This window comes from Heteronotia binoei, chromosome 15, assembly GCF_032191835.1.
Source record: "Heteronotia binoei isolate CCM8104 ecotype False Entrance Well chromosome 15, APGP_CSIRO_Hbin_v1, whole genome shotgun sequence".
Taxonomy (NCBI): Eukaryota; Metazoa; Chordata; class Lepidosauria; order Squamata; family Gekkonidae; genus Heteronotia; species Heteronotia binoei.
The window spans coordinates 41409391-41427296 of NC_083237.1; the positions used below are offsets into that span (position 1 = coordinate 41409391).

The 17906-nt window shown below is 41.4% G+C and overlaps 1 protein-coding gene across 2 annotated transcripts; it reads right to left on the bottom strand.

Moving 5' to 3' along the window:
- Nucleotides 1–408: 408 nt before the first annotated feature.
- On the bottom strand, nt 409–6901 carry LOC132584025 (olfactory receptor 10A7-like). Of its 2 annotated transcripts, XM_060255796.1 has the most exons (2): nt 6876–6901; nt 409–1342 (listed from the first exon to the last, which is right to left on the bottom strand). In XM_060255796.1, exons 1-2 carry the CDS (start codon nt 6899–6901, stop codon nt 409–411), a joined length of 960 nt encoding a protein of 319 aa, XP_060111779.1. The 2 variants fall into 2 exon arrangements, with proteins under 2 accessions (XP_060111779.1, XP_060111780.1); XM_060255797.1 differs by lacking the exon at nt 6876–6901 and having other exon boundaries at nt 409–1353.
- Nucleotides 6902–17906: the final 11005 nt, after the last annotated feature.

Consider the following 17906-nt stretch of genomic DNA (forward strand, 5'->3'; position numbering starts at 1 on the left):
AAACACTGGCTACAATGCAATATTTCATAAACATTATCTCTGCCACTATTATGTTGGAATAAATATTCACTTTTTAAAAAATGCTCCTTTCTTCATATTGCCTAGCATGCCCTGTCTCTTCTCCTGGAAGCCAGGAACATTATCAACGCTGGCTATACATTTGATCACTGACATGGAGTGGGATTCAACCAGCTTTTGCTCTGGTGAAAAAGAAAGAAAGTGTTCACTGGGACCACCAAAATAACAACACTATGTTGGGAATCAGGGGATCTGCACTGACAAAAAAAAAGCCATGTGGGACAGAGAATTGGAGTAAGGAGTAGAATTCGGTGAGACCAAGTGAAAAATCTGGCTGGATCTCCCCATTAGGAAATCTCCATGCTAAAACATCCATGTAAAAAAAAAAATCTATGTACTGTGTGAGAAGACTTTCCATCTTAGAGTTCTCTTCAGAGATTCCCTCACTTCATAGCTCCTCAGAGCATAAACAATGGGATTTAACATGGGAGTAACAACAGTGTAGAACAAGGATAGTATTTTTTTGACTTCAGGTGAATAGTTGGATTTTGGTCTTAGATAGATGAGGCTCCCACTTCCAAAGAACAAAGTCACCACAATGAGATGAGACGAGCAAGTTGAGAAGGCCTTGCTTCTACCCTCTACTGTAGACATTCTGAGGATGGTGGTTATGATATGTGTATAGGAGATCAGGATGAGCACAAAAGGGAACATGAGGAACACAAGTGTGGAGCCTATGGCTTGCATTTCATATGAGTAGGTATTCGTACAGACTAATTTCAACACTGGTGATGCATCACAAAAGAAATGATTGACCTTGTTGTAACCACAAAAAGGAAGATTGAAGATCCAAGCTGCCTGCAGCAGTGAGACAGGGATTCCAATCACCCAGACTCCACCCAGCAACTTGTAGCAGAAGGTCCTATTCATGACAGTGGCATAGCGCAGGGGGTTGCAGATTGCAACGTAGCGGTCATAGGACATAGCAGCTAAGAGAAAACACTCAGCACATCCAAAGTGAAAGAAGCAGTACATTTGAATGGCACAGCCAACAAAGGAGATAGTTTTGTCCTTCACCAGCAAGTTGATGAGCATTTGAGGGACTGTGTCCAAAGTGAAGCAGATCTCAATGAAAGCCAGGTTTCTCAGAAAGAAGTACATGAGTGACTGGAGGGCAGCATCTACAATGATTATGACAATAATGAGGATGTTTCCAGTCACCGTTGCAATGTACATTACCAAAATTAGGGGGAACAGAAACAGCTCTAAATTTGGTATGCTGGAAAAGCCAACCAGGATAAATTCCTTCACCAAAGTTTGGTTTCTCCACTTCATTTCTTTTAAAGGATTTCTATGAGAAAATACTGTGAGAAGGAGATAGAAAAGGAAAACCATTCAGAAAGTTAGCATTTATATAACTCTAATAGCAAAATAAATTCTCCCCCCGCCCCCCGCCCCCTGGCCCACATTCGGTTCCTTTATTGTTCCACATTTGCTGTGTTTTGTGTTCTGCTCCTTATTGAATTGTTGATGTAACTGTAACTACTGCTATCATGTGTTAGTTAGACTCAGGCCTCTCAGAGGTCCAGATGAACTCAGGCCACTTTCAGCTTTTAAGACATTTAACCATAAAATGTTTTTTTTTTTTTTTTAAATGTCATCATGATATTCCTAGATGGCCACCAGTCAATAGAAATGAAATTAAGGATTTAATCACTAATTTGAATCTGCGTAGGGCCCCTGACCAGATGGACTTTCAGCTGAGCTTTTAAAGAAATATGCTGATTGGTGGGCCCTCTTTTGGCTAAGTTGTTTACATCCATTGATTATTATTGTGGTATCCTTCTGAACATATGGTTAAACTCGATTACAATTACAATTTATAAAAAAAGGAGATTTCAACCTACCTGAAAATGTCCACCCTATCAGCCTTCTATCTATTTTGTGCATGTTATATGCTAAGCACCTAGAAAGTCATCTTCTCAACTGGGTTCAATCCAATGCTCTATTGGACCAGAACAAATAGTTTTTTTTCTAAAAACAAGTCAACATTAGATTGTTGTCGGGGCTTCCGGTCACGTGATGGAGTGAGTAAGCAGTCTCCGGCAGTCGCTCCGGCAAACTTTCAAGAGAAACCCGTTATTTAGGAAATATAGCTCCTCGCCGCGTGCTTGCAATTGAGATTATATATAAGATTAATTACTAAGTAACTGGCAAGCGAGAAAACGCGGGGGTTAACGAGCTATTTATCATTCTTCTGATAAGTGGTCTTACAAACAGAAACCTGCTGCTGCGGTGTGGGAAAGCGTTTATGTCAGCTTCCCACAGGAAAAGAAAGAAGCAAACCACAGATAAAAATGCTGTAACAGAGGAGGAGGAAGGAGAGGAATTACAAGGAGCCGTAGCAGAAGCCTCTGCAGCAACAGCAGCAACAGCAGGAGAAGGTACGAGCATGTCCCAGACAACCCCGGCATCCCCTCCAACACTGGAGACAATGGCGGCGACATTAAACGAGCTGGTGTCAAAAATGACGCAGGTGGTGGCGTGCTTGCAGACGCTCACCCCACTCCCAGAAATGGTGCAAAAATTGCAAGACTCTGCAACAAATACCCAAGCCTTATTACAGCAACATGAAACAAAAATAGCTGACACGGAAAAAAGCCTAACAGAACAACAAAAAACTATGGAAGAAACAGGCACTCGGGTGGAGGCACTTGAAGCCTGGCAACGCAGATACAATCTACGTGTCGTTGGAATGGAGGTACCTAACATTGGGGGGAAGGAACTAATTACTCATGTTGAGAACGTGTTTAGGAAGGAGTTAAAGATGCCGGGGGATTACCAGTTCGACATACGGGAGATACATAAATGGAATCGCCCCCAACGTAATGGCCCCCCATTAACTATACTGGTGGTTGTCTTTTTAAGAACAGCTAACAGAGATGAGGTTCTTCACGCCGCTAGAGCAATTGCCTGTGTCCCTGGAAATATTACCAAGATGACTATTTCCTCAGATTACAGTCCGGCAATATTAAAAAAACAGCTGGTTTATAAAGAAACAAAGAGAATGGCACGCGAGAGAAGCTTACAGTGCTTTGTTCGTTATCCTGCAGTGTGTATTATAATTAAAGACAGCATTAGGCACTCTTTTCAAACTCCCCGTGCGGCGGAGGAATTCCTGCAGAAACTGCCTCTACCAGAGAAAACTTTGCCTTCCCGGATGGACACTTAGCACTGTTGAAAGACTAGATGGCCGGGTAATAGTACGGAGTTTGTTGCAGATGGCGATGGTTAAGGAACAGCCTTGGTAGACCGGATCAAATTACAGCTGGTGTGTGGGGAGGGGGGGTGAGGGAGTAAAGTGTATTCAGTACTATATCTTTCTGTTGTGGACATATTGTAGAAGTGTTACCTAATGAGGGAATAAGGGTAGTGCTTAGAGTGTATTTAGAATTATTATGAGGAAATTAAGAAATAGAAAGTTAAAAAAAAATTACCTACATATATATAAGTGAATAATACATTAGTATAGATAGGGTTTGGAGGGGGAGGGGTATTTTTTTCTTTTTTTTTCTTTGGTTTTTCTGCCTTCTTTTTTTCTTTTCTGTCTTTACAAATTATAGAATTATGTATAATGAATTAAAGTGATAGAGATATAAATAGGAATAATATGTTATAATTATCTAGATACCCCTGAGAGTTAGGATACGGAGTGAGGTTCGAATTAAAGAGCACGTTTGACCTGTGGGAGCCTATAGTTTGGGTGAGGGTAAAGATGGGTGGTGGGTCACATATGTCACATTTCGCTATACCGAGACAATGTTATAATTACAAGCTTATGTGCCCAAATGCTTAAATTATTATCTTTAAATGTTAGGGGAATGCGCTCCCCCCAAAAACGTGTTATGATAGCAGCCTTACCACAAATGGAAACTATAGATATTCGGATGTTCCATGAAACGCATCTGGTCACAGGGGAAGAAAAATGGCTTAAGAGAAAACAAACAGACCAGGTATTCATGACAAGCTATTGCACTAACGCTAGAGGGGTTGCTATTGTAATAGGTGAGAAAGTTGGGTTTGTAAAAGAACATGTGGAGATAGATAAAGATGGGCGGTTTGTAATAGTAGAAGCGTATGCCCAAGGACAGAGGATCATTCTGATCAATATATATGGGCCGAACGTGGAGGACCCAGACATTTTTCATAAAATATTTGGATATTTGTTAGGAAAATCATATATGTTTCTCTATATGGCTGGTGATTTCAACGTAACCTTAGATCTTGTTTTAGATCAAAGTAATAATATGAGTGCAGGCCTTAGGAGTAATAGAGAAGCAATATTAAGTGCTATGAAGGAATTGAATTTAATAGATCCTTGGCGAGAAACCCATAAAAATATGAAAGCGTTTTCATATTACTCCCCAAGGCATAACACGGCAAGTCGTATAGACTTTTTTTTGATTCCTAAAGTACTGAGAGGTATGGTAGAGAAGTGTGAGATTGTTCCCAGCTCCTTCTTAGATCATAATATGATTATTTTGGAAATGGAAACCAACAAACAATTTAAAAGTCAGGCAATATGGCGGTTTAATAACCAGCTATTGAATGATGAACAATTTTGCTTACAATTTATAAGGGAACTACAACACTTTTGGGAGTTGAATGAAGGTACAGTATCAAGCTACATTACATTGTGGGAAGCCTTAAAGATAACCTTGAGAGGTTGGATTATTGCCTACTCTGCCTTTAAAAAGAAAGAAGCAGCAAACAGAGAGGTAACTCTGGAGGCACAACTGAATAACCTTTGGGAAGTTATGTACCAAGCCCCGACTATTAATCAATATAGGAAGATTCAGCAGGTCAGTTTAGAGTTGAATACCCTCAGAACTTATAAGGCATCAAGCATTCTGTTTAACATGAAACAGACAAGGTGGGAATTAGCAGAGAAACCTAGTCGCATATTGGTGGCTCAGCTGAAAAAACAGATAGAAAGTAACTGGGTACCACAGATTATTGACGCACAAGGCCAGATTTATAAAAACCCCTCAACAATAGCAGAGCAGTTTCAAAACTACTATGCAGAGCTTTATAAAGCCCCAATACCAATAAATGAGCAGAATCTCAATCAATTTTTACAACATATAACAATCCCTAGACTTTCACAGGAACAACAACAAGTGCTGAACACCCCAATTTCGTTAGCAGAAATTAAGTTTGCGATTAGCGCACTGGCCCCAGGGACCTCCCCGGGGCCCGATGGGTTCACGACTAACTTGTACATAAAATTTAGTGATATACTAGCTCCAAAACTCCTCAAATTATATATATATTGGATTCATGTGAATCAACCTGGAAATCACCTGGGTGATGCATTAATAGCGCTTATTTTAAAACCTGGGAAAGAACCTTCAAAATGTACTAATTACAGACCAATCTCATTGTTGAATGTAGATTTAAAAATTGTTGCTACTATTTTGGCAACGAGGTTGCAAGGTGTCATCCCTACGCTGATTCATCGCGACCAGGCAGGTTTTATTAAAATAGGCAAGGTACTAATAATATTACGTTAGTTACGGATTTGATTAGTTTATATAATGATACTCAGGAGCAAGTGGCAATCCTGTCCCTAGATGCTGAAAAAGCATTCGATCAAATCCCTAGGGATTATATGATAGCTATAATGGAACAAATGGCTATTCCAAATTATTTTATTAACTGGGTTCGGGTATTATATCATGACCCTACCTCGCGAATAAAAGTTAATGGTGCGATATCTAAGGTGATTTCACTGCAAAAAGAAGTGCGACAGGGCTGTCCGCTCTCACCACTTCTATTTGATCTTGCCCTAGAACCACTAGCCTTAGCAATTAGACAGAATGGGTTGATTCAGGGTTTTAAGTTTAGGGAATACCAATATAAAATCTTGCTATACGCAGATGATATTTTATTAATGCTTACTAACATAGAAAAGTCACTGCGGATAACTATGAAAATTATAAACCAATTTGGTAAAGTGGCAGGGTACAAAATTAATTGGAATAAATTAGAGCTATTGCAAATTGGTAAGGGAACCCCACTATCACAAGAAATTAGTGTGCAATTTCAAATTAAATCGGAAAGTTTAAAATACCTGGGTATACAGATCCCGAAGGATGTTAAGAAGTTTGTTCAAATTAACATGGAAAATATACTGTCTGCTGTGGAGATGGACTTGCAACGACGGGGACAGCTACCACTGTCATTATGGGGCAGGATTAATGCTTTAAAAATGAATGTACTCCCGCGTCTGTTTTATATAGTTAGGGGTTTACATGTTGTAATTAACGCTTACTGGTTTAGGAGAATTGACAAGTTAATTAGAATGTTTTTATGGGGTGCAGGAAGTGTGAAAATTTCTTTAAAGAGATTACAGATTCCGATTTCAGAGGGCGGTTTTGGGCTTCCAGATTTACAGTTATATCACTGGGCATATATGATATCTATGATTAAGCATTGGCGAACTGGATTACTCGAAACAAGTTGGGGTGAATTGGAAACTGCGGCTATTAATCCAATATTGGGTTGGCAAGCTCTGGGGTCTCAGTTTGTAAATAGGGACAATGAAATACCAATTGCAATTGTTGCAACTAGGACGGCCTGGGAAAGATTAAGTGCTAGATTACAGTTTGAAAGATTTTCACATGAAAAAATGACATTGTGGGACAATCCTTTAGTAAAAATTGGGGGTCAGAAAATTAAATGGAAGCAATGGATGTATGCCAGTATACTTACATTAGATCAAATTAAAAATTCTCAGGATGAGTTTCTAGCTAATCAGGAATTTTTACAGAAATTTAATTTGAAGAATAACCAGCTTTGGGGTTATTATCAACTGAAACATTTATTAAGAGCGCAATATGGACCAGATGCACTGGCTGCTCCAGAGTGTCCAGAGATACTACAGGCAGTAATTGATAAAATACATGAACAGGATGGTCGAAAAAAGATTTATAATAAGCTGTTAATAAAAAATGTACATGAGCTGGCTGAATTAAGACATAAATGGAATGTGGAGCTGAATAGCGCCTTATTGCCACAGCAATGGAAAGCGATCTGTCAAAATGTAAAGAAAACGGCATTTGAATTAAGATTAATATTAATACATCAAAAGATTATTTTTAGAACTTATTGGACGCCGATGCGGCTATATAAACGTGGTATGAAACCGAATTCGAGATGCTGGCGCTGTAATAACTTAGAGGCAGACATAAAACACATGTTATATGAATGCCCAATATTATCAAAATTTTGGTATCAGATTACTTGATATGTTAAACGTGTGTTGAACCTACAGTGTCGGTTTCCTTTGACATTATATATTTTAAATTATGTTCCGGCACTGTGGGGGTTAACAAGGGAACAGAAAATGTTGTTATGTCGGGCAATGATAACAGCTAAAAGAATCATTTTAAGACAATGGAAAGGTCCTTTTTCTGGCTCTCTGCTACAATGGAAAGATGAAATGTTACAACTGGCATGTCATGAAAAAGTATTTTGTGTACGACAAGGACAGGGGACGAAATTCGAGCGAGTGTGGTCAGTTTTTGTAAATAGCATTTAGGATATGAGAAGGACAACTAAAGGTCTACGAATGGCGAAATGCACGAGGTGTGGAGAAAAGTGACACTGGGTGTTATATGTTGTATGTCTTAATATAGTGTAAAATAAATAAATAAATATGTAAAAAAAAAACATTAGATTGTTGTCTCCATTCTAGCTGAAAAAAATATGAACGTGATTTTCATTAGAAAATATCAGTGAAATTTAACAAGTTAGCACTTTTGAGGCCAAATGGCCCTCCTGCTCCCCTTTGAAGGGCCCTGGTTAGAGTATTAAGACGAAGATATAGGAAATTTGTTCAAATCCCCTCTTTCAGAACCTTGGGCAGTTAATGTCCATCAGCACATTTAACCTCACAGAGTTGTTATACCATGAGTTCACTGGAGGAAAGATGAAATTTAATTTTCCTAGAAAGAGAGAAATGTAATCTCATCACTGGAGGATGCAGTTTGCCATTGTTTCTAGTTCCTTCAATTCAGTAACATTTGTTATTCCCTTTCTTTTTATCAATGCTAAGATTTGAATGGACAAAATACTACCTTGATATTTATTTTTTTTTTGTATGATTACATCTAGATGGTTTCGATGCACACACACAAAGGTTACCAGCCATGACCGGCAGATTAATGGATATTGGGGACTGTACCTTGGGATGGGGAATTTAGCAGTGAACTGATGCCATAGTTTACCCTCCAAAGCTATTTCTTTCAGAGGAACTGATCTCTGTCATTTGGAGGTCTGCTGCATGCCTAGATAATTCTAAGCCCCATCTGTTAACCCTAGCACACACTCTCCTGGGGCATTTTTAGAATACCGCATAAAATATTTTTAATATAACCCTACAGTGATATGTGAATGTAAAAGAGAATTTACTTAGCACAACCAGAAATATGGTGATTGCAGTAACACAGATAACTTCAATATGATCTTTAACAAAATTACAATGAGCATATAGAATAATGGGATGTAACAATAAAATTTTATTTAATCTGATTTTAAAGTTGTACAAGAAGAAATGCCTCATGCTATGTATAACAGTCAGTGAAGATAGCAATGGATTGGATCCAGCACAGAATCTCCCGTTCCATGAGACACAAGCTTCTGGGTTAAGCTAAGATTTAGTAATGGCTGTTCGATATAAGGACATGCACAAAAAAATTGTAACTTTTGAATATGGGTTGTAAGTTAATAGGACTGCCTACCATAGCTACCAGCATTTGGGGTAAACCTACAGTGTCTTCAAACTTGACAAATGTTACTCCTGGCCTTTTAAATCCTAGCCTGTACACAAAACAGTTCTGAGTGATGTTATATCACTTCTCCCTTCCTCTACATGCTACTCTAGCTAGTAAGGGCTTGGTTGATGCTGCGCAGTACCAAAGAGGTCCCTCTCTTCCCACCCGCCTGGACACTCAGGTCAGTGATGGGATATCTGGAGATCAAACTTTTGTCCATAGATGCCTCAAGATGCTTGCCAAAAGTCTATCCTATCTTATAAAAACAACCCACAGAAAAGATTATTGTGCCTAACTAGTCTAAAAACCAGGCTGAATGAAATTTTGCATCAGGATCAAATGAAGAAAGATTCTTGTGCCAATCTGAATGAATCCCCAATATTCTTACTATAATCCATTAAAGGTAACCAACTACTACTCTCTGTCAGTGACTCAACAAGTAGAAAGCCTGCTAAAGGGTGGAAAATATAGCTTAAATAACTTTCTCAATCCTTTGATCATCAGCTGAGGAGCATGAGGCGTTCAGTAATTGCTCCTACACCCTGCACTGGGCTTCTTTCAGATCCCTCCCCTTCATTTTGTGGATAGGCATACAAAAAAAGCTTTGAATAAGGGAGCCTTTGAGGCTTTCCAAGTGTAAGGGAATGAAAAAAAAATCAAAAATTGCAGATACTATATTGTATTTGTTGTGGGGTATGCCTATACCATGGTCTCACATAGAAGAAGAGTGTCTTCTAAGAAAAGTGGTGTTTACCTTTTAAAATAAATACTAACACAGACCTACTTAGTAAAACTATTGAGATTTACCAGAAAAACTATTTTTTTCTTATTGAACATCTCCCTTCCCCAATATTTGAAACTCCATGTCAGGTCTCCTATTCAAAGAATTTCACACCTACCTCAAAAATTAAGATGGTGTACACTCCAACGGTGATTATACAGGCTAGGTATGCTAACTTTTGTGGTGATTGAAAATGTAATTTCCAACAAATTTTACAATAATGAAAATTGCAAAAAATTACTACTGTGATGCTTCCCAAGCATTGAACAGTTGTTGCATGGAGGAAAATTAATGTCTTGCTTCTGTATAAAGTGCTATATTTAGTTCAATGGTAGCATGACTGCTACTTTCAGGAAGTACTTAGGAAAAGCCATGGTGTGATGGCAGGGTTTCTTTTTGATTTTAATTAGAAACTCATCTATGGTGTTTTAAAGAACAGAGCTTTGTTGCATGAATCCCAAGTGGCCCATGTACCATTAAAGAATATATTTATTCCTTAGTAGAGCAAACACCTGAGAGTTGCTCGCTTTCTCCAGCTGCATCATCTCCAATGGCACGCTAGCATATGTAGGATTAGAATATGATTAGAATACATCCAGTACAGCAGTCTCACTACACCTAAACAGGAGAGCAAAGAGCACCAAACTAGGGCATCCCAGGTGGATGCGTCCCAACCATAAGAATTTCAGTTTTGGTCAGGGCTTTTTTTGCAGAAAAAGCCCAGCAGGAAAATATTTGCATATTAGGCCACACCCCTTGACACCAAGCCAGCTGGAACTGCAGTCTTGTGCATTTCTGCTTTTAAAAAGTCCTGATTTGGGTACCATGACCTAGAAAGTCATCTTGCAGGATGCCACCTATCCTGTTCTCTATAAGCATGCCCAGTCAGGTCTTCTCTGGAGCAGCACCCTCACGTCTAGGTAGCACTGTTTGGAATGGTTGACAGAAACTGGAGGCAAGAAACTGCAACACAAGCTTGCGCCAAATGGACCAGCTGAACCAGCAAGGTAACTTTCCCTAGCTTCAGCTTAAATTGGTTTGGAGGCAATCAGGTTCAGCTGCACTGCTGGCAGGTGTTGAGCTTCTATAGCTAGAATCATATTCTTACCATGAAAAAGCACATCGCTTTGGCCAGGATCCTGCAAAGAAGTAGAAGTGTTGCTGCATGGCTTTGGCATCGGGTTGTGTGCAGCTAGTCTGGCACTTTACCTCCTTTGGCTGCTTTAGCCAGGGCCTTTTGTTGCTCCTGTTCTAGCAGAGAAGGGATGGGGCCCAGGGGTGCTGTGGACCCAGGTTTGAGATCTGCACAGTGGTGGCATTGTAGCTATCTCAGGAGCCAGCTGCAAGGTCCCCCTTGCAGGTTCTGACAGGTCCTCTGGAGCATCTGCCTTGTCAGGTTAGGCTTCCCAACCCTCCCGCCCTGGCAAGGGACCCCAGGATTTCCAGCCTCTTCCCCCGCTCCCCAAAAAAAGGAAGTGGGGGGAGGGGGAAATGGTGCCAAGGAACGTGGCGAGCCACCCCATCTCGGAGCGGGCGACACCGCTGCGCGGCTGCCGCCTCTTCTCCGCTTCACCGTAGCTGCTCCTCCGAGATGGGCTCAGGCTGAGCCCATCTCGGAGGAGCAGCTAAGATGAAGCGGAGAAGAGGCGGCAGCAGCACAGCGGCATCGCCCACTCCGCTCCACCTCTGAGGTAAAATCAGAGAAGGGGAGGGTAGAGGCAGGCCAGGAGCATGGCGAGCCGCGAATCTGGGTCCTTCTAGGACCTGGACTCGCGGCTCGCCACGCTCCTGGCCTGCCTCCACCCTCCCCTTCTCTGATTTCACCTCAGAGGCAGAGCGGAGCGGGCGACGCTGCTGCGCTGCTGCCTTTTCTCCGCTTCACCGTAGCTACTCCTCCGAGATGGGCTCAGGCTGAGCCCATCTTAGAGGAGCAGCTACGGTGAAGCGGAGAAGAGGCGGCAGCTGCGTAGCGGTGTCGCCCGCTCCGCCTCTGAGGTGGAATCAGAGAAGGGGAGGGTGGAGGGAAGGAAGGCATTTTAAAAGTTTTGAGGTCTCTTTAATTGTGATGGACAGAACTCCCTTTGGAGTTCAATTGTGCTTGTCACACCCTTGCTCCTAGCTCCACCCAGTGTCTCCTGGCTCCACCCCCAAAGTCTCCTGGCTCCACCCCCAAAGTCCCCAGATATTTCTGGAATTGGACTTGGCAACCCTATGTCAGTTCCTTCCTGGTCCTGCTGGTCATCCTTAGCCAGTAGCCTTGTATTTTTGGGCTTTCCCCTGAGGATTCTGTGTCCACATTGCTGGGGTGATTGAAGGGAGTCATGACACCACCCACTTAGCACCACCAACCTTCACGCAGAGCCTGGAGATTTCCTAGAACTACAACTGATCTCCAGACTACCGAGATCAGTCCTCCAGGGGTGGAGATAGCTGTTTGAAGGCTGGGCTCTATGGCATTTTGCTCTCCTGCAGTCCCTCCACAAACTGCTCCTTTCTCTGGCTCCACCCCCAAATATCCAGAGTTGACAACACTATACTGGCTTAGTCTCAGAAGGCAGGGACACTTAAAGCAGAGCTAATATATTTGGCACCCTAGGCCAGCCATAAACTGAATGTGCCTTCCCAGGCAGGTAGATGTGAACTGTCTCAATCTGGGTACAGCCCAAATTGTTGCAACCCAAGCTCTCACAGACCCAGGTAAGCTGGTGCCTGCCTGTTCCCCCCACCCTTATTGGGGGTGGGATGAGAAAGCACATGGTTGAGTGTGCTGTGATTGGAGCAAAGGTACTGACAGTATCCTGTTCTTCTTTCTGTTTCCTCCTTTTTTCAGGATTAGGGAGGGAAAGTCAGGTGGTTAAGCAAACTGGGAAGGCAACACAGCAACTGAGAGCCTGCAGTTGTCTCTTCTGTTCTTTCTTTGCCTTCCTTCCTTCTTCGTGAATATAGGGCAGGGGAAATCAGTCAGGGTGAACATGTCCCAGCAGCCAGTGCCACTGTAGATCATGATATACACCTAGGTAGCAATTCTGGAAGCACTGTTCAGGACTATTTGCCACCAGGAAGCCTCTTTTGTCTCTCCTGGACTACCTCTCCCTAGAATATCACCTAGGTCCACTGAGTTTATAAGATGGTCATTCTCATATAGTTTTCTGCTTCATGTTGCTTACAAATAGACCTAATCTTTGCACTGGTTGGTGGCAGAAAGTGCTATGAAGTCATAGCTGACTTTTTGGCAATCCTGTAGGCAAGGCAAGAGAGGTAGTTCAGAGGTGGTTTGCTATTGCCTGCCTCCATGTCATACTCCTGGTATTCCTTGGAGGTCTCACATTCAAATAACAGCCAGGACTATTCTGCTTAGCTTCTGAATTCTGATGAAATTGGACTGATTAGGTCACAACTAATGATGGCAGGAATAGGGTGGGTTGGATAGGTGAGCATTAAAAAGCAGATGATGATTTAGGGCTGTTACTGCAGGAAGCAGTTTCTATTAGGATTCTATTAGGAATGATTAGTAGGACAGAGGTGTTGTGGTCAGTGCTGATGAGATGCTACCAGGTAGTTAGATATCATTTATTGCAAAAGTCATCAAAATTATTGTGTGCTAATTTTTATTCTTTGCTGTAATTTTGCTGATTAAATTCCAAGTGGAGTCATTAAAATTCAAGTCAAGTCAAGTCAGCCTTTATTGGCATAAAATATATAGATGTATATATCAGAGCAAATTGGTTTAAAAAAAAAGATAAAACGGAACGATTGCATACATATACATCAGGAAAAGCATTAAAATTCAAGGGTGCAGCATTGCGAGTTTCCCCATGGGAGAAATGAAGACAGAATAGCTGCTTCATAGAGAGTTTGCAGCAGACATTCCTCTGGGGTCACAACCAGTTTCTGAGCCAGACCCCCTCAAAAAGAAAAGAAAACACAACTCTGAAGCCCTTGCAATTTTCTGTAATAGAAATGTTTAGCAATTAATAGAGTCCAATGCAAATGCCTTTCCCCAAGGTGAACTGTAAAAAAGGACTACTGGTTTTGTGCAGCTCATAATAGAAAGATGACATAGTCTGCCGATAATTTGTTTATTACCATGAGCTCATTAGTTAACACATTTCTCAGTACATAAAAACAAACTGTCTGGAACTTATTTTTCTGACTGCTCTGATAGATACTTGTGTAACCTTTCAGTTGTGCTACTATAACACAGTAGATATGGAACTCCAGTAACAGTACAGTGATCCATTTGTTGTCAAAGGTGGCAAGCATGGACATGTTACAATTGTGTTTAAAAAGAAAGGTGAATCTATTGCTAATTGGTTTCTGTGGTCAATTTATGTTACTGATCCTTGTCTTCCCAACCTGGGAGCCATGTGTTTAAAGGCTTTAGCTCTTTGAAGAACTTGTGCACCATCTGCATTCATCTACCCGACATACTCTCTATTTCCCCTTTCACATTGTCCACCCTTTCTGTTAGAGCCCACACCTTTTCTGTTATGGCACTTTCACTGTGGAACAATTTGCTAGAGGAGGTAAAAACTCCTTTCTTTCACAAATGCAAGGAAAGGGGTGAATCTGTTGTATTTTCTAGAGTCATTGGTGATCGTTATTGGGTATGTGGATGCGTGCTCTCTCCTTTGCTTGTTATTGTTGTTTGATTTTATTTTTCATTGCTTTATAGATTCTGGAAAGTTTCTTCTTTTTCTTGATTTATTTAAAACTTTAAGTAGGCGCTGGATGTTTTAAATAAATCTTATTCAAGATTACATTTAGATCTCCCCCTAAAATTAAATGACTCACACTAAATGTCTTTAAAGTCTCAAATACTTGTTCTAAGATGGATAGCTGAGCTATATTAGGTGCATAAATTGAAGCTAGTGTTAGCTCTTGCAAGCCAATTTTGCCTTTTATAAAAATATATCTCCCTTCTGGGTTGAGTTTTTGGGCATCTACCACCAGAGAGGACAGGGATTGACATCAAGACTTTCTACATGCAAAGCATGTTTTTCTCCACTGAGCTAGGGAACTTTCCTGATTAAGTCAGACCATTGGTCCCTAGGTCAGTCTTGTCTTCTGTGGCTGGCAGCAGATATCCAAGAAAATCTCTTAGCTGACATCCTTTAACTGGAAAAAAATGATTCTGTGACTGACATGCAAAGCATGTGATGTACCACTGAGTCATAACCTCTTATTTTCAATTTTTATGTCATGTTTTGCTTGGTATTATACTGTAGTTGTGTTTTAGATCATTTGTGTTTTGGACAAATCCTTAATTAATTATGGGAGACAATACAAAATATCTACATATATAAAACATGTGGGAGAAACAAGTTGGAGGCAGGCATGTGTCTTATTAGAGTCACTTGGTCCTATTGATTATGAGTGGAATCCAGCCAGTTTTTCCTCTGAAGAAAAATGGAGGAGTGATTCTGATAACCAGAAATGGCTGTGCTTAGGGTTCCTAACCCCCAGGTCCCAGTGAGAGTTGCCCCACTTAGGGGGATCCAATCCACCCCCCCCCAGCTGGCCAGTTGAGGAAACCCCACCCTGAAACAGTGATGCTATGGTTTTGTAGAAAGTTTTTGCCCCAAACCCAGAAGACTCCAAGAGCAATGCCAGGATCCCCCCACTAGGGGTGTGCATTTGGTTTGGCCAAACCAAATCAACCGCTGAATCACCCCTGATTCAGTTGTATGCGGAATCGCATACAGCCGATTCCAATTGGGGTCCATTATGCGGGAGCCGAGTATAGCTCCCCGTATACTTCCGTATAAATATTCGGAAGTATACGGAAGTCAATGCAAAAGGCGGGAAAGGGGCTTCTGAAGCCTCAGGGGAGCTGCTTGCCTCCTTTCCCGCCTTTGGTAGCCTTTTGCCGCGTCTCCCATAGCCTCCCTGGGATCAGGGAGGGGGGGAGGGGGAAGAGGAGCCCCAGCAGCCAATCCAAAGCATGCATTTGCAAAATGCATTGCAAATGCATGCTTTGAAGGGCTTTTGTGTAGCTGATCCTCCAGCCATCAGCAACAATGTTGATCTTTTGTCTGTGTGTGAGAGTGGTTGTACTTTGCTGGCCCTTGGCCTCAGGCATCTGCTGCTGCAGTTCTCAGCCTTACCAGACTTCCTTGGAGTAAGAGAAGACAAGGTAAGACAGTCTTGGGGTTCTTGTTTTTATTTTAGTTGGTAAAAGGACTTTTTAAGACTCAGAGTCCCTTGTCCAGATTTGGGTGGTGGGTACTAGCTTATTTGGGGTTAGGGGGTTCTGCTGGGGTGGGGTTTTTTTGCCAATTTGCCCATATCTTACTTTAAAAATGCAGTGTCCTTTTACTTTTTCTGATTTAGGTGGCTTGAATTTCTTGGCTGTTTGGCCTAATTTTCATTGTTTAAAAGGCCACTTTTTAAACAATTGAGTTTCTTGGCCTTCTTCTGTTGTCTCTTTTCCTGGTTCTGGTTTGGGGGGGGGGAGCTGGTTCTGGGTGAGAGACCCAGAACCAGCAGGCTTGTTGTGCTTGGCCAGCTCTCCCCGTGTTGTTTGGGGCAGGGCTGGAGAGCTGGCATCTGGGTTTGCTGCAGCCTTGAGCAGATTATGTTTTGTGTGGCAGTGATGCTGGCAACTGGGTTTATATTGGTTCCAGGCCTGCAGGGTTCATAGAGTAGATAGAGGGATGTAGTGCATTTGGGTCCTATGGAGATTATCTGGTGTGAAGTTAGGTTTGGCTTTGGGTGCCCCAGGAATTGGACCCCCTGGTCCAATTTTTTTTGGCCTTGTGGGTTTTGTGTGGGACAGTGCCCTGAAGCTGCACAGCAGTTTGGGGTGCTCTCCTCAAAACCTCTTGCTCCCCAGAGCCACTTTTTCCACGACAAATATACCCTATTTGCAGACTTTCGGTCTGAGATTCCAGCTGAGCTGACGTTGCCTGAATAAGGGGAAAAAATTCTTTGTTCAGGGTAGTAAGAAGCCTTTCTTGTGCTTCCTGCCTACATTTCTCAGATAGAGATTTGTCCAGGATTATGTACAGAAAACTTTGAGGCGGTTAACCTCAGCTGTTGATAGATCTCGGAGGGGGTCTTTCTGAGGCTTTGAGGACTGGCGGAGAAAAGTGGCATCGTTCAACATCTACAAAGGATTAAAGAGCCATTTAATTGGCATAAGCCTGTCTGGATCTCATTCTCTTTTGGGACTGATAAACATCTGAAAAGTGACAAGACCGAAGTTTAAGAGACATAGCCGTTAAAGGTATTTGATTACAATCTCTCGCTCCGGGACTTTTCTAAGCTAATCTAAATAACATTGGAAGGTGGGAAAATCGAATAACAAAGAAAGAGAGGGGAGAAAGAGGAAACTTGAAATTTGGACTCTGTTAAATCAAAGACTTTGATAGAATCTGGGAAATAAAAGAGTTGTTTTGAATACCTGAGGTCACTGACGTATGCTTTGGTATTATGGCTCTGCACTTGCAATCACCACAAGCATTCTAAAGACCGCGATATTTGGAGAACATGAACTGGGCTTAGTGAACCAGGAAGTAAAAGCTGAAGGTGAGAGGAGCAAGAAGAAGGCCTATGCTAGGAATTTTAACCATAGAGAAATTACGATCGCCATTTTGAATAAGGGAAAATTGCCAAAAACTGTTAAAAATCAATATTTAAGCCCAGGAAGGTTGGAGAATGGTGAAATTAGTCTTATTTTAAAGAGCAAGTTCTAAGCTACTAGACTAGGTGTTGGATTTAGAATTGGAGTCTTTGGATTTTTTGAAGGTTTTTTTTCATGTCAGAAAAAAGACAAACTTGTGCAAGAGCCCACTCTTTGGATAAAATGAAAAGTCAGTTTGATGCCATGGAGGCCAGGATCATTAAGTGTGTGGAGAAGATGTTAACAGCTTGTAAAAAAGAGCTTAAGAAGGATATTGGAGACCTTAAAAAAGAAGTTGAAGATTTCAAAAATGAGTTGGTTATAGTTACAAACAGAGTCAAGGATGTTGAAGAGAAAGTTGATTTACATGCTTCCACCTTATTAAAGCTCCAAGAGAAGGTAACAGTACATGACTGCAGATTAATGGAAACTCAGGTGCGTCTGAGAGGAATACCTGAAGCAGAGGGAACTGATTTAATGGACTATATGGTGAAAATAATCACTGACTATTTAGAGGAAGATCCTGAAAGGTTCAGAAACATGTTTGACAGTATCTATAGAGTTAATTCATCATATGCAAAAGATAAAGGCTTACCAAAAGATATAGTTATAAAACTAAGGACAAAAGATATGGCAGGGCAAATTC

Coding starts and splice junctions, on each gene's coding strand:
- LOC132584025 (XM_060255796.1), bottom strand. CDS start 6,901: ATGTTTCAGTTGATAATAACCCCAAA. Junction 1,343..6,875: donor CAGTTGATAATAACCCCAAA/GCTGGTTATTCT, acceptor AATGAAGTGGAG/AAACCAAACTTTGGTGAAGG.